The 16,042-nt window shown below is 36.7% G+C and overlaps 1 protein-coding gene across 2 annotated transcripts; it reads left to right on the top strand.

Moving 5' to 3' along the window:
• The first annotated feature begins 286 nt into the window (after positions 1-286).
• Positions 287-15,132, top strand: pcdh10a (protocadherin 10a). 2 transcript variants are annotated; one of them, XM_034036004.3, is made up of 5 exons: positions 287-3,225; positions 4,366-4,424; positions 4,823-4,929; positions 12,859-13,016; positions 14,295-15,132. In XM_034036004.3, the coding sequence occupies exons 1-5, from the start codon at positions 727-729 to the stop codon at positions 14,346-14,348; spliced, it is 2,877 nt and encodes a 958-aa protein (XP_033891895.1). In that variant the 5' UTR covers positions 287-726; the 3' UTR covers positions 14,349-15,132. The 2 variants fall into 2 exon arrangements, with proteins under 2 accessions (XP_033891895.1, XP_033891894.1); XM_034036003.3 differs by having other exon boundaries at positions 12,859-13,158.
• Positions 15,133-16,042: the final 910 nt, after the last annotated feature.

Raw genomic sequence — 16,042 nt, 5'->3', positions numbered from 1 at the left:
TTTATTATATTTTCTTTGAGAGGTGATTATGTCCTGCGATTTGGTCTGCTCTCCTGAAACCACTTATCTCCATAGACGTGGGCCTTTTAACTCTTTCGTCAGGCGTTTAGTTCAGTGAATTGAATTGCAAGGTTACTGAACGAGTTCTTGGGGATTTATGACGTATACTATTTGGCATTACAATTTCCCAATCAGCTGCAACCTCTGTGGGTGTTGATGACTGCCATTGGCTGGGAGGGAGAGGGTGCTGCGCAAAAATAGAAAAGCTGGGCAGTTGGAGCTCAGAAGTCTGCCAGCAGAGATCACAGGATCTGCAGCTGGGACAGTGAGACTGTATTAAGAAAAAGCCAGATAAAGATATTTCTTCTGAGAGATTTAATTGTGTGTGTAAGCTTCATTTTACAAAGTCTCTGTGTACTTCAGTAAAAACGTAATATATATATATATATTTGTTAACACATAAAGGACATGTTCAGATGCTGCATCACCTTGTTTGTTCAGAAGCTGAGTAAACTCAAAGTAACAAAATAGCTTGTTTGGAACCAAACGCCTGTATCTATCAGGAAAGTTCAGCGGTAATGGTCTGTGGCTACAAGGAATAAGAGGACATCAATTAAGTACTAATGTGGAAGTCATACATTTTTCGTCTTTCTTTGGAGTGCGGTGATGGGAATGTGTAAGCTAAGACAGGAGGAATAAATACAAGTACACTTTTTTTATTTGGAGATGATTGTGTTATTTCTCTTGTTCTGTATGGTGGATGGAGAGGTCTCCCAGATACGCTTTTCAGTTCCAGAGGAGCAGGACCATGGCACGTTTGTGGGTAATATTGCTGAGGATTTGGGATTGGACATAACAAAACTTTCAGCGCGCAGATTTCAGACTGTGCCCAGCTCTAGGACTCCTTACCTCGAAGTGAATTTGGAAAACGGAGTGCTTTTTGTGAATGAGAAAATCGATAGGGAGGAGATCTGCAAACAGAGCGTTACATGCCTTCTGCATCTAGAGGTGTTTTTAGAGGACCCTTTAGAGCTTTTCCGTGTGGAAATTGAAATAGTGGATATCAATGACAACCCCCCAAACTTCCCCGAAACTGATATTACCGTAGAAATTTCGGAAAGCGCCTCTCCTGGAACTCGCTTCCCGCTCGAGAGCGCATTCGACCCAGATGTTGGCACCAATGCACTCCGCACCTATGAAATCACCACAAACAGCTATTTTTACCTTGATATACAAACACAAGGTGATGGGAACAAGTTTGCCGAACTCGTACTGGAAAAGCCGCTGGACCGGGAGCAGCAATCAGTACACAGGTATGTATTAACTGCGGTGGATGGTGGTCTGCCTCAGAGAACCGGGACAGCGTTGCTTGTCATTAAAGTGCTAGATTCCAATGATAATGTTCCGGTGTTTGATCAGTCTGTGTATACTGTCAGCTTGCCTGAAAACTCTCCAGTGGGCACGCTGGTCATTCAATTAAATGCTACAGACATGGACGAGGGACAGAATGGTGAAATTCTGTATTCGTTTAGTAACCACATATCCCAGAAAGTAAAGGATCTGTTTAATATTGACGCAAGAACTGGCAGAGTGGAAGTGAGCGGGGAGGTTGACTTCGAGGATAGCAGCGTGTATCAAATCTACATACAAGCGAAAGATTTGGGACCTAATGCTGTGCCAGCTCACTGTAAAGTTGTGGTCAAAGTGATAGATGTGAATGATAATGGCCCTGAGATCAGTTTCAGCACCGTGACCGAATCAGTGAGTGAAAAGGCTGCCCCGGGAACTGTGGTCGCTTTGCTTAGCGTAACGGATAAGGACTCCGGGGAAAATGGACAGATCCACTGCGAAATTCTGGGAGACTCGCCTTTCAAGCTCAAATCTTCTTTTAGCAACTACTATACCATTGTTACTGATGGACATTTGGACAGGGAAATCGCTGATTCCTATACAATCACAGTTGTGGCAAAAGACAAGGGATCCCCTTCCCTAGCTACAAGCAAGTCCATTAAAGTGCAGGTGTCAGATGAAAATGATAACGCTCCGAGGTTTACGCAGGAAATCTATGATGTATACGTGACTGAAAATAATGTGCCAGGAGCTTATATTTATGCAGTAAGTGCGACCGACCCCGATATTGGACAAAATGCATATATTTCATACTCCATATTGGAGTGCGACATTCAGGGTATGTCTGTGTTTACCTATGTGTCAATCAACTCCGAAAACGGCTACCTTTATGCACTGAGATCGTTTGATTATGAAATATTAAAAGACTTTAGCTTCATGGTGCAAGCAAAAGACTCCGGCAACCCTGAATTATCTACTAATGCTACAGTGAACGTTGTCATAGTGGATCAAAATGATAACGCACCTTCAATTGTTTCCCCACTTGGTAAAAATGACACTGCCAAAGAGCATTTACCCCGTTCTGCAGAACCTGGGTATTTGGTAACCCGGATAGTGGCAATTGATGCAGATGATAGTGAGAATGCCCGTCTGTCTTACAGTATATTAAGAGGTAATGAGATGGGAATGTTTCGAATGGACTGGAGAACTGGGGAACTCAGGACTGCCAGAAGGGTCCCAAGTAAAAGAGACCCGCATCGCCCCTACGTCTTGTTGATTGAGGTAAGGGACCATGGACAGCCACCTCTATCATCCACAGCCAGCATTCATATCATGATTGTGGACAGTGTCGTGGAAGGACACAGTGGGGACCGTGGTTCAACTAAAACAAAGGAGACGTCTTTAGACTTGACTCTCATTCTTATTATCGCACTGGGCTCCGTGTCATTTATATTCCTCTTGGCTATGATCGTGCTTGCCATCAGGTGCCAAAAGGACAAGAAACTGAACATTTATACATGCTTGGCCAGTGACTGCTGCCTCTGCTGTAGTTCTTGCTGTAGCAGGCAAGCAAGAGCCAGGAAGAAAAAGCTTAGCAAGTCTGATATTATGCTGGTGCAGAGCTCAAATGTGACCAACACGACACAGGTCCCCGTGGAAGAATCCGGGAGCTTCGGTTCCCATCATCAAAACCAGAATTATTGCTACCAGGTTTGTCTAACCCCGGAATCTGCCAAAACCGATCTGATGTTCCTAAAGCCCTGTAGCCCTGCCAGGAGCACAGACACAGACCATAATCCCTGTGGAGCCATAGTGACAAGTTATACAGACCAGCAGCCTGACATCATCTCTAACGGCAGCATATTATCAAACGAGGTAAGATCATTCTTTATTCAGAACACGTTTCTTTTATAAGTCAAATAGAATTTTTGATTTATTTAAATTCTGGTATAAATTATGACACACAAATATTTTTCACATTTTTTTAAATATCCTGTTTAGTTATGGTAATTTCTCTCGCCACGTCTTATAGAAGGCGCCAGCGGTGCCTGATAGCCCACATACTGTGATTGGGTTCTTTCAAAATAAGTGATCATTTCAAAGTAAACCAAGGTGTTGAAACAAAGAAAAAAACGTTATGTCGCTTACTATTAGGCTTGCTATCTGTAGTTATTTATTTATTACATTTCTATGAATAACTTGTTTGTTCTGTGGAGTGATTTTTGTTCAGTATACAACACAGTATTTGTTATTCAAATGGATTTAAAGCACACAAAACATACAATGCGCGTTGCCTTCAGGTACTCAAACGCACAATCGCCCACTCCATACAGATATGTTTTATAGGTAGGTTGAAGTGCTGTTAAACACATTGTTTTACATCGGTGTTTTGCATGTTAACGTTTGTATATTTTAAAGGCTACACTTAAACACACAATCATTGTGGGATCAGCAAATATAAAGTTGTGTGCTGACAAACAATCCCATTATATGTATTGGCAAAACAAAATTATGGCGACCAGACCAAATGCAACAATAATTATGTTGAAACAATATCACGCACCGGTCTGTTTGAGATGAAAGGATTCCAGTAGTATAGAGTATAGTCTGTTGAAAAGGGTCTGTTAGAGAAAGCCACAGTCGCCGCTGTAAGAATATAGATTAAGGATGCTTGGCACGGTCTAACAGTGCAACACTGAAACAAAGATTCGTCTATAACTAGTCAGCTCATTTGTTTCTTCAGCACAGAATCATTTTGAACTCGTACTGCCTGTGGTTACTAAGTGGACTACTTTAAAAAAAAAAATGGAGACACTTTCGTATTGTGCACAAATACTGCACTGACCAATATTGAATTATATCCATCAAAAATGAAACATTTTATAAATGTTATCATACATAATGTGATTCTAGTATTATCTAAGTATATGCAGTACCCAGTTCAATATCAATTGCACATTTCAAAATGCTTTTTTGGTTCTAATTACCCTTACATTATCGCTTTTGACGTTTCAGACAAAACACCAGAGAACTGAACTCAGTTATCTTGCAGACAGACCGCGGCGTGTAAACAGGTGAGAAGATAACTCTGTGAGAGCGCTGTCCAGCACTGTACTGTATTTGAAACGGCCATAGACTTGAAATAACAAAAGCAAATTAGCAACCACACTAGCTGTTATTTGTACGTTGCTACTGTTGGTTACTTATATGATTATCTCTTTCATTTGTGTCATTGTTGTTTGACAATTTAACAATGTAACAATAAACAAGTTAACCACTTCACTATATGCACATTAAGAACTGCAACAAATTGCAATTCTTTCTCTAGCCTAATGGCAGCACCAAATATGGCCATTTGATGGCAGAATATTTATTTGGCTGATGATGTGCCATGACTATTCATCTACAGTTCAACGTCAATATTTTCACTTTTTATTTTTTTATTTTTTTTATTATTTACTTTTATTTTTAGTTCTGCTTTCCAGGAAGCAGACATAGTAAGCTCCAAAGACAGTGGACACGGGGATAGCGAGCAAGGAGACAGCGATCACGATGCCACCAATCGAGGTCATTCCTCTGGTGAGTCAGATTAAAGGCTTCTTATGCTTGTCGTTTTTTGTTTTCTTTATTTTGTTCTGCATATTTTACAAAAATGTGCTTTCAAGTTAGATAAATGTATCCACTTTACATGTATGTACTCATGTGACTCAATAACTTCGTAAAAACACAAATATCAGCTAAGCTTTTAGTGTCTACTTTGGAGCAGGGACTTTCGGGTGCATTGTTATACTGCATCGAAATATAGGGTTGTGTCATTAACAGTGATCTTGCACAGTACCATAGCTTTTGTGCTGACGTTTACACTTGCTTCGCTGATAAGGAACGGGTGTTACGATTGACTGCAATCGTAAAATCATAGTAAAATAGTTAGCATGTATACAATGTACTCAGTAAAGAGGTGCTATTTGTTTTATGTATTGGAGTGAAAACATGTCAGTAGTCGCTTTCTCACGGCTTGTCCGGCAGCATTGTGGCATGCTGAACTGTTTGACTGACAGCGAGTGCGGTATACTGTTTTACAGTTTGATTAATTATTTTTCTGTTTTTGCTTGGGTGTTTTGATGCTGTATTCACATACAGACTTGTTCAGTTTGTCGCGTCTAACAACGCACGCAGCATATTCTAAACATGTGTGCTACTTCTAATTAGTATTAAAATCTTGATCATCAACCCCCGCCGTATACACACACGCTTTCCACAATAGCTCTTGCATTCTACACGATTTCACTATTTCACTACAGGTGGGAGATACGTTCTCCCATCAATAAGAACCCTATTCATTCATGGCTGTGACTATCTCCGGTTTATTCACTGCGTCTTTATTCGCATTTACAACAAAAGAACCACTCAATGGCTCCTTTATTTTTTTCCCTGCTGTTTATAAATATGCAGCCTTAATGAGGTCCTTTGGATAGCCATTAGTCCTCAACAACTCGATGGACGTGACGGAATTTGAAAACCAATGGTCTGTTTGCTATTTCGGTGTGGGAACTAGATAAACTAGGCTATGCCAGATGCCACTTAGAAACAAACATTCAATTCATAACCTACTATGCGCCGACAATTGAACACAGGCTTGCTGAAGAATTGAATTTTTCTTGACCCTTTCTTTTGTTTGTTGCCCTTTCTTTTATGGTATGTCGCGTTGCTTACTCTTTTTAATAAACCATTTAAAACACAATTGTTACTTTTAGTTGTCAGTACATTTTGACATAAAATAATGAATTCAAATTTGGCAGGGTAGTTAACAGTTCAATCATAACTTGGACATTAATCTGTGTTAAATATATTTAAAATAAAGTTATAACAAACGTTTTTTTAAAAATAAATATATAAGCTTATGCTCTGCTGTTTGCAGTATCTGGTTTATACTCCAAAGTCTGTGTATTCATTTCAAAGGTTTTTGATCTGGGATGAGGGATACCTCCGTTTTAATTGTATTCTAATTGTATTCATAATGTATAATACAACATAATAATAATAATAATAATAATAATAATAATAATAATAATAATAATAATAATAATAATAATTTCAACAATCAGTACAATCATTTAAATACATACAGATACTGGGGAGGTATATATTAAATCATTAAAAAATTAATTTGGGATGGGAATTTACAATATGAATATCATTTTAGAATAGTGCTGTATATTGTGACAAAATATGCAATAAAGGTGAAATTAATTGTAATTCTTTTCAAACCTTTTAGCCATTTCAAATGTTATGTTGTAATGTTTTGCTTTTTGTAAAGATCAGGTTTTATGTTAGTAGATTTAATTCTGTGTAGCTGGCACATGGCAGGTTGGAATAGTTGTTCGAATGTATACTGATATACAGTACCTAGCTGGTGCACGTAGACATGATATACCATACAGTAGAACCTTTAGGCTTTCTCTGGAACACATACTTTTATTTTGGTTCTATAATGAACCATTCTACATATGGTTCTAATTGTTCTGTATGTAACAATACCTGCAGGAACCCTGTTTTCTAAGACTGGGTTATAAGACATTTAAAATTGATTTAATGTAATGATTACATGATGCAAGCCACTGCCTTGAAACATTTACATTAGGCTTCTGTTTTAATTATAATTTAACGATGTCACCACCTACTGTGTTTAGATGTGTACTAGGATTGAGACCTGTGGGATGAACTCTTGAGAAATGATTTTCTAAAGTGTGCACAGTTTGCCCATGTTTTTTTTTTTCTTAAAGTAATAAAACAATCTGGTTATGAAACTAGAAAGAAAGAACCAAAACAACACTTTAATGGCTTATATCTATAACTAGTTTTCTGCTAGTTGTATAATACTAATTGTTTACATTGTTCTATTGCATTTTTAAATGACATATTATCCGTCATATTTTTTTTGAAAATATATATTTTAAAGTTTGAATATAGTTCACGTAGGTTTTTTTTTTTTTTTGTAAAGGATCAGTGGTACACGGCATAAATGACTGGCTAACCGACACTAGTTTAGAACAGACTAAAAAGATAAAGGATGACAACACAAGTATGCATGTAAGGATATACACATTTAATCAGTTTTAATAATGGATCAATCAGAGATTTTACTGTGTTAAGTGCAGTATATAGCTCTATTTGTACTTGACAAAGATTAAATCAAGAATTGACAAAAGAAAAGACATGAATATATACTGCAGTCCACAGCGTAATAAGTACAGAGAGAACTAACTGGAATTTAGTAGCATCAATTTAAAGACAGCGCTCATATACGATACAAAATATCTGCAATCACGTTTAACGAAACACAAACAGAAAAAGTTTGTACTTCCTTGGAGTATTGTCAAGTCTCTTAAAACAAGCCCATTATAACTGATCTTTACCCCATCTCCTTGATACATGTGCTATCACACTGAGAGCTTCCTACCGCTGTGACATGTAAACTGTGACTACATGACCTCAGAAATGGATTGAACGCAGTAGGGCTCGTGTTTTGATTTGTAACTCTGCTCATTTGAGATTTTTGTTTTCTTCTTTCTGAAAATGAATCAACTATAAATAGACAATAGACTTGAAAATAAAAAATAGCCTATAGATATAGTTGCACCTTTAGCCTTTAGCTTGACATTTTTATTATCATATACAGTACTGTGCAAAAGTTTTAGGCAGGTGTGAAAAAATGCTGTAAAGTAAGAATACTTTCAAAAATAGACATGTTAATAGATTATATTTATCAATTAACTAAATGCAAAGTGAGTGAACAGAAGAAAAATCTAAATCAAATCCATATTTGGTGTGACCACCCTTTGCCTTCAAAATGCCTTTGCATTTTGTTAATTGATAAATATAAACTATTAACATGTCTATTTTTGAAAGCATTCTTACTTTACAGCATTTTTTCACACCTGCCTAAAACTTTTGCACAGTACTGTATATGTACTGGCTTACAGCGTTTTGGTAATAATATTACTTTTTTTTTCAATAACTAGGTAATATAACACGTTAGATTTGTAATGGGAGAAATAATATTACAGTTACTTTGCAGAAAAAATAAACAAGCTTGTCTCGTCAACCTTTCTCTGTTGTACACCTACATGGTGACCTTTTCTTTTTTGTAAATCAAAATACATGGAACACATGGAAACCCTGAACACAGCTTTCATGCGTGTGCACAAGTTGAGCGCGAGCTTAATAAATTCAAAACAGAGATCCCGACAGGTACATAAACAGCTTCTTCTTCAGTTACCTGAGCTCCTTTTGATGCGATACAACAAGGACTATTTAGATTTCTAAACAAAACATAAATAAATAGTTTGACTGAATGTACGCTTTGAAGAACTCAAATTACATGCATACGAAAAATGCTACAGTATAACTGATGCATAAGCATGTATTTACAAAATACATGTGTGTATCTATTACGTTAAGTAATTTATCTAACACAATGTTTTATATACGTTATGTCCGTTTTTCCCAACTAACACTCGCTGTTCTCTTATAACACTCGCTATTCTCTTATAACACTTGCTATTCTCTTATAAAAAGCCTTTATGTAACTTAAGTTTCTTTTTTTATTTTTTATTTAGTAGTCGCTAATTGATTTTACCCCGTTTTTCTCCCAATTTGAAATGACCAATTGCATTTAGACTCAGCTCACCGCTACCATCCCCGAGCTGACTTGGGAGCGGCGAAGACGAACACGCGCTGTCCTCCGAAACGTGTGCCATCAGCCGACCGCTTCTTTTCACGCTGCAGGCCCACCATGCAGCCAACCCAGAGGGTTACAGGCAAGCCCGCAGGCGCCCGGCCAGTCTACAGGGGTTGCTGGTGTGCAGTGAGCCCCTCCCCCCGGGCGGCGCTCGTCCAATTGGGCGCCGCCCCCTGGGAACTCCCGTCCACGGTCAGCAGTGGAATAGCCTAGACTCGAACCAGCAACCTCCAGGCTATAGGGCGCATCCGGCACTCCTTTACCTTTAGTCGCATGTATTGTAATGATTACAATTTGCCATATCGAGTCAATTATTAAGAGTTTGTTTGTTACACTACAAACATTTTAAAAACCTGTTTGACACATTTAATAAATTAACCAGACATACAGTTAAATAGTAACAATAAAGTAATAGAATGAGTAATAGAACACGCTACTTCTTACATTAAGCAATAAGTAAGGACATTATATTAGTTTTTTTCTGAAAAAACAAGCAACGAGTAATGTTACTTTTTTTCAGTAACGTACCCAACACTGCTGGCTTATAATTAGGGCTTCTGTTTTTCTGTTTTTATTCATTTCATTTTTCAGTGCTATTTTTAGCTGTTTTCGAGTTTGCTGTAAATCTTTTTTTTTTTCAGGGCTTTCACTTTTTATATACTGAATGAAATTAGTATTTTTGGTTACTTTCCAAAATGCTTGGCCGCTTTTTTTTGTCAAAATATGTATAGTAACTGGACAGTACTTGCACACTTAAGTTGTACCTTCTTCTCTTTGCTGTCTTCCACAATGAAATCCTTATGGTCACAGGCACATTCTTCTGGGGTTTTTGTGTGTAGGTATTTTTTTACATTTCATCATGATTTTCAATTCTGTTTTAAATCCTTCATATTTTAACTGTAATACAGCTTTACATCCCACGAACAAGCCTCCATTCCTGATTGTAATCTCGTTTTCAATCTCGCAAGCGGAGTCTCCAATAGAAATGTAGGAATTTGCTTCCACTCAGTAGTTGGTGTGGGTTTAAAGTATTCAGAACGAATCAATGATAAATACAAGTCAGGAAGCTGCACTGGGAAAGGTCGTTTTTTGTAGTAGTTTCTTTTTTTTTTAATGGGAAAGGTTTGAAGTCAACGTGAATTGAGTAAACATTTCCAGTGTTTTTCCTGTGTTTATTGGCTATACACATATTTCATTTTATTTTGTATCGCGGGTGTTTTATCGAGTTTTATTGATTAAAACCGAAAATCAGAAGCCCTATTTATAATGCACCTTTTGTTGTTTGTATGTTTTTTGTCTTGAGTAAATAAGCTCCCTTTTTATGCAATTAGTATATTTCCATTATTATTAAAATAATAATAATAACATAACATTAAAGGCTGTCTTTTTGATGTATGCTAAAATAACGTCTTAGTGGACCTTGCTGATAAAGAATTCATAAAAATACTGGATAATGTTACAGATTAGGTTGAAAACTAAAGTGGTATCAGGCCTTTTCTTTTCAGTGATCTTGTGAAAAAGTCTACACATTGAAAATGCTATCCAGTGGAATCTATTCAATTCCGACCAAACTGAGTATTAAAATGGTCTAAATAAAAAACGACCAAATAAAGGTAGCTCAGATACACAAACAGATTTCTAGTGGCGTTTTCTTTATGTGCATGTGTGTTGTGATTCTCCATTTTCGACAAGCAGTCAGTTTTCATTTACACTGTCTTAATTAGTAAACAAAAGCAAAGTCCCCATTAGCAAGTAAACAGTGTTATGCAGTTACATGGTATCCTGAGTAAATTACACCTTGTTTATGTTGTGTCTGCATCCATCAGAACTGCCTCTGCAGGTTTCTAGTGACTGGAAAGCAGTGTTCTCACAAGCCTTTTGCTCAGAAGAATTTGTGCTTCAGGATGGTACGATCCTGTATTCTGTCTGCAGTTCACGTTAGCACTTTGCAACAGCTCACTGCTCACTAATTTATTTTCAGACTGCATACCAATTATCAGATGAAGGTTATTATCGAAGCTTGGGTTGCCAATGCTTACACTTCTTCCTTGAATATAAAATAAAGAAGCCATTTTGAGGAGATGAATCCCTGTTAACTGTATTTGCATTCCACATCCGACATGAAAGACTGCTCTCAGACACCTGTTGATAGTGCAGCTGACGAAGTGTGAGATGAAAAGCAGAGGCATTCAGGGATCTCAACACATTTAATTTACTGTGTAACTTTAAATGGCATTTTACAAGCAGATTTTGCAAATATTTTACCTTGAATTGCTCATTGGATATACTGTCCTGGGGGAAAAAAAAAAAAAAACAAAACTCATGTGATCAAATAAAACCAGTAATATATTATGATTTATTAAACCTTGGGATTTCAATATTGCCAGAACTGCTTAATCTGTTAATTTATTTGTTTTGACATTTTTTTCAACAAACTAGAAAAACCACAGGTGTTTAACTGGGTTGCCCATTAAACAAAAGGAGTTAAATAGCAAAAAGAAATCCCAATTTGACTGATCTGAACCATGTTTTTCTCATAACAAGTAATAACATTTACAACAAAACGAATGCGCTTAAACATTTACATCTTTCAAATTGTGACCTTTTTCAGATGTATTTAACCTTTTAAATCCCCTCCCCCCTGTACTCAAATTGATTAGTTTCACAAAAGCATGTCTGGTTAACACAAGTGTCGGTAGGCACCCTCAAGAAAGTGTTGCTTCAAGTACCACTATTCACACCCTTTTTGAATTTACGGAGACAAATGTGTGCAAATAAAACAGACATTTTTATTTAACAGGTATACGTCAGGCATTAACAGTTATACGTCAAAAACATTTGCCAGAATCTCACTTTTTTTAAAGCTACTCCTGGCTTCCTAATTAGAGTAATTTGCATTGGGATTTGCTTGTAGCTTGGTTATTATAATTATTGTTCTGTTGTTCGTAATTAAATCCAACGAGGAGCCTTTTATAATTTTTGGTAAAGAAAAAATACTTTAATAAAAAAACAACATTTGTTTGCTCTGAAATTTACACTAGAAACGAGTGGTTCAAGTGCAGTTTACTGTTGAAAGTTTTGGAGGAGAATTTCAAAATGTCATCTTTGATCCGTCTCTTGTTAGATGAGATATTTGACCTTTTATCCTTTTCATCATAAAACTGCCATGAAAAAAGGTGCCCGGAATCAGCAGGAGGACAAAGTCTTCTAACTACCCCCTTTGATCTGCAGTGGAAAAGCGGCTGCCATGAAGAATTAAAGATTAGAGATGTGACTCCACATTACTATTTTATGTCTTTGCTTTGATCTGAATGTTTTACCATTTTTGTCACTGTCGACAAGTCTGAAATTTGAAACCCAATCTGCAAATGATTAGCTTTGCCGAAGGGCTTCATAATGCTCGTGCTGAAGTATTTTAGACAGTTTAAATGAAGTCATTAATTTAAACATTTTGCAAGTATTTTCTGGATTTACTGTATGTAGAACAAGCCACACAGATGTCTTTCTGTACTTTCTGTCAACGGTTTGAAATGTTCTTGTTTTCAAGTGTCAGGTGAATTCATTTTGAAAGGAAATGTTTATTTAGTCTGTCCTCCAAAGAAGAATTCAAAGAGACACGTTTTCTGTTGGTACGTCTATCACCAACAATAAATAACAAGCCTCTGACAGGTAATACAGCCCCATTTTTTCCCATTAGTGCGTGGGAAGAGTATCCTTGGTAAGATGATTTCCTCATTTATTTTTCCTTCCTGGTTTTGTTGTTTTAGGCGCTGATCTCTTTTCCAATTGCACAGAAGAGTGCAAAGCCCTAGGGCACTCAGATCGATGCTGGATGCCCTCTTTTGTGCCATCAGATGGCCGCCAGGCTGCAGATTATCGCAGCAATCTTCATGTCCCAGGAATGGACTCTGTCCCAGACACTGAGGTATTTGAAACTCAAGAGCAAACTGGGGAGAGATCTTTCTCCACCTTTGGCAAAGAGAAGTCACATCACGGCACCCTAGAGAGGAAAGAGTTTGATGCACTTCTGTCTAGCACACGCGCGCCTTACAAACCACCTTATTTGTGTGAGTATTAGTAATTAATTTCGATCAGATCAAATGCAAACAAAATCGATAAAATGGCTGGAAGTGCCATTAAATTCTTTTCGATATTAGTACAAAACTAACTAAGAAATATTTTGTTTATTTATCTTGCTAGCTCACAATCTCTTTATCTCTCTCTCTCTCCTTATCTATCTATTTTATTGATAAATATTTCAATATTGTCTTTTTCCTTTGTTTTATGTGTTTAATATTGACAAATTATATACACTGGAGGTAAAAATTGATTTTAAAATTATAATAAATAAGTCTGTTGTGACTTGTCATTGGAACAAAATGGTCTGTTACTGTTTATCCATATACTGTAGCACAAACCATATTCACAAAGGGGTCATTAATTTATGAAGCAGTGTTTTGAATATCGGAAACTCAGTGTATTGAAAAATGAATGCAGCCCCAAAAATATCATCTGTAAGAAACACGAATGTGCAGTAATCCATTTCTTCTTCACTTCGCATAATGAGGTTATAAATAAATCATGGGAATAATTAATTCAAGCAAAATAGCCACAATGTGCATAAGGATTAATTTTATGACAGTTCACATATCACAAAAAAAGAAGAATTAGCATTTTGTACTAACTCATTCTGCAATGAATTACTTACTATCTTACAGTCAGCTCCTAACAATAACTTAATTTGCTAAGAGCGTTGGTTTCATTTTTCATCTGTTGCATTAGGCTAAATGCTGATGGAGATGTGTCAGGCAGTTTAGATGGAAGGGGAAACTGACTTAATTTTCCTACGGTTGTAATCCAGTTATGTACGACGAAGTTAAACAATTACCCAGTGTAGCTATCTTAAATTAAATGAGCATGCAATATCTATGCTAATAATATTTCCCAAAGGTAATAATCAGATGTTGTTCTGCATGATATTTGACTAATTTAATAGTGTGCCTTCATTTGTACAATTGAAACAAGTATATGCTAGATAAATAATTGCAAGAACACCGTCAACTATTTAATTGTGTTCTGTATATAGAGGGTTATTAGTAGATGCGTCACTTTGTGATAAAATGTTTCTTGAGAAAAAAAAGAAAGTTTAATGCTGTTTTATTTAACGTTGTGTACTTAACAAGTGTGTTTTCTTCATTTGCAGCGCGGAAAAGGATTTGTTAGTCCATATTGTGTGGACATACCTGAGACGGCATGAATTTGCACAATTAGTAGACAGACAAAAGCATCAAGTTTTCAACTTCATTATCTTGACCATCCAGTTGTTCGAAACACTTGGCTTGTCCTGCCTTTGAGGGGACAGGAGAAGAAAATGAGTGATGGCCAGCACTAGGACCTTATTGCTCTCAGCAGGCCTGAGAAATGAGTTGAAACGTGTGGAACTATTAACGAAACTAGAGGTGACAGAGCTTACCTCTCAGATCTGTGTGTGCCTGTTTACAGCACTATGTATATCTTATCATGTCACCGAGCCCTTTAGATGTTTATATTCACACCAAGAAGCCAATTGTACAGATAAACGAAAAATGTGTGCATTTTAAATGCAATATCACTGTTTTAGACTTGACTGTTTTCTATTACTTTTGTGTGGTCAGGTGTTCCCAAACTTATTCCAACTTTACATGGAAGATTGTGATCATGTTCTTTTCACCGATTGGTCAGAACAGACCTACAACTTAATCAAAGACATTCAGTAGTTTATATCATGTGTGCAAAGTGTTTACTATACTATTTCAAAGCTTCTAAATAAATATAAATACATATATATATCTAAATATATATATATATATACTTTTCTGAAAGTGTGGTATCTGTTGGTCAGTTTCTTATATGCCATAGAATTTCGTAAACTGACATGTACTACTTTAGAAGACTGTATTACAGAAGGTATTCATGTTGGATCAGCCTTACTCTCACTTCCACCAAACTGTTATTTTCACTTTTGGAAATTCATGTCAATAAATAAAAATGATTTAGATTTACTCATAGTAATTCTGTGTTATTGTAACCAATAAACATGAAGAAGAGGCGAAGGAAACCATATGACAAAAGGTATAAACGCATATTTGCGCACCCACACCCACACACAGTATATTCCAAAAGGGGTGAATAATAAAGTGATGAATCCAGAACGTTTTGGCTTATGTGTTTTTGTTTCTGCTGGCACTCGCAAAGGTTTCAATAATAAACCAGATAATGGTGGCTTTACCATTTTTGGACACTTTGTGTAATCCCTTTAGATTTGTTTTGTTTGTTTTTTTAAATGTTATCCCTTTTTAAATCTTACATATGTGTTGACACTTCAGATCCTGCTATACACCAAACCAGATGGTCGTGGTTCTGACACATTCCTCATTACCAGATCTTTAATACACTTACTTAACATTATTACTTTTATTCAGGTTGTATCAACTATGAACTAGTAAAGCAAAAATTGTGCAAAGCAAACATTTAAGTCAGTTGACCTACTGAAATGTATACAGCAATATCAGACACTGAGTTGTAGCAGATAAGATCTGTTTTAATTGTTTTTTGTTGTTTTAGTTTTTTGTTTAATGACTTGTAAACAGTTACTTAACTAATGATCCTTGTCCTGCCTATAAATGAGAACAGTGGGCACCTTCCATCCTTGGTGTTTCGTTGACTAGCCCACAACACCTTAAGAGCCCCCTCTGTCCCCCACTCAGCTAAGCCCAGCTTACTTACCTTCCTTTACATCGACATTTCTTTCTTTCTACTGTGTTTGCGGTCCCTAACCAGAATCTTTTTGTCTCAACCAAAGCCTGTTGCTGCTCCTCTGCTGCTTCAGATAAGTTCTTCACTATGCGTCGCAACTCTTGACCACTGAATCTGATGTCTCTGAGAAACTGGGTTGTGGAATATGCCACAAAT

The sequence above is a fragment of the Acipenser ruthenus genome, chromosome 1 (genome assembly GCF_902713425.1).
Source record: "Acipenser ruthenus chromosome 1, fAciRut3.2 maternal haplotype, whole genome shotgun sequence".
In the NCBI taxonomy this organism is placed as follows: Eukaryota; Metazoa; Chordata; class Actinopteri; order Acipenseriformes; family Acipenseridae; genus Acipenser; species Acipenser ruthenus.
The sequence above is the reverse complement of the archived record's forward strand: the minus strand, read 5'-3'. Positions and strand labels throughout refer to the sequence as shown.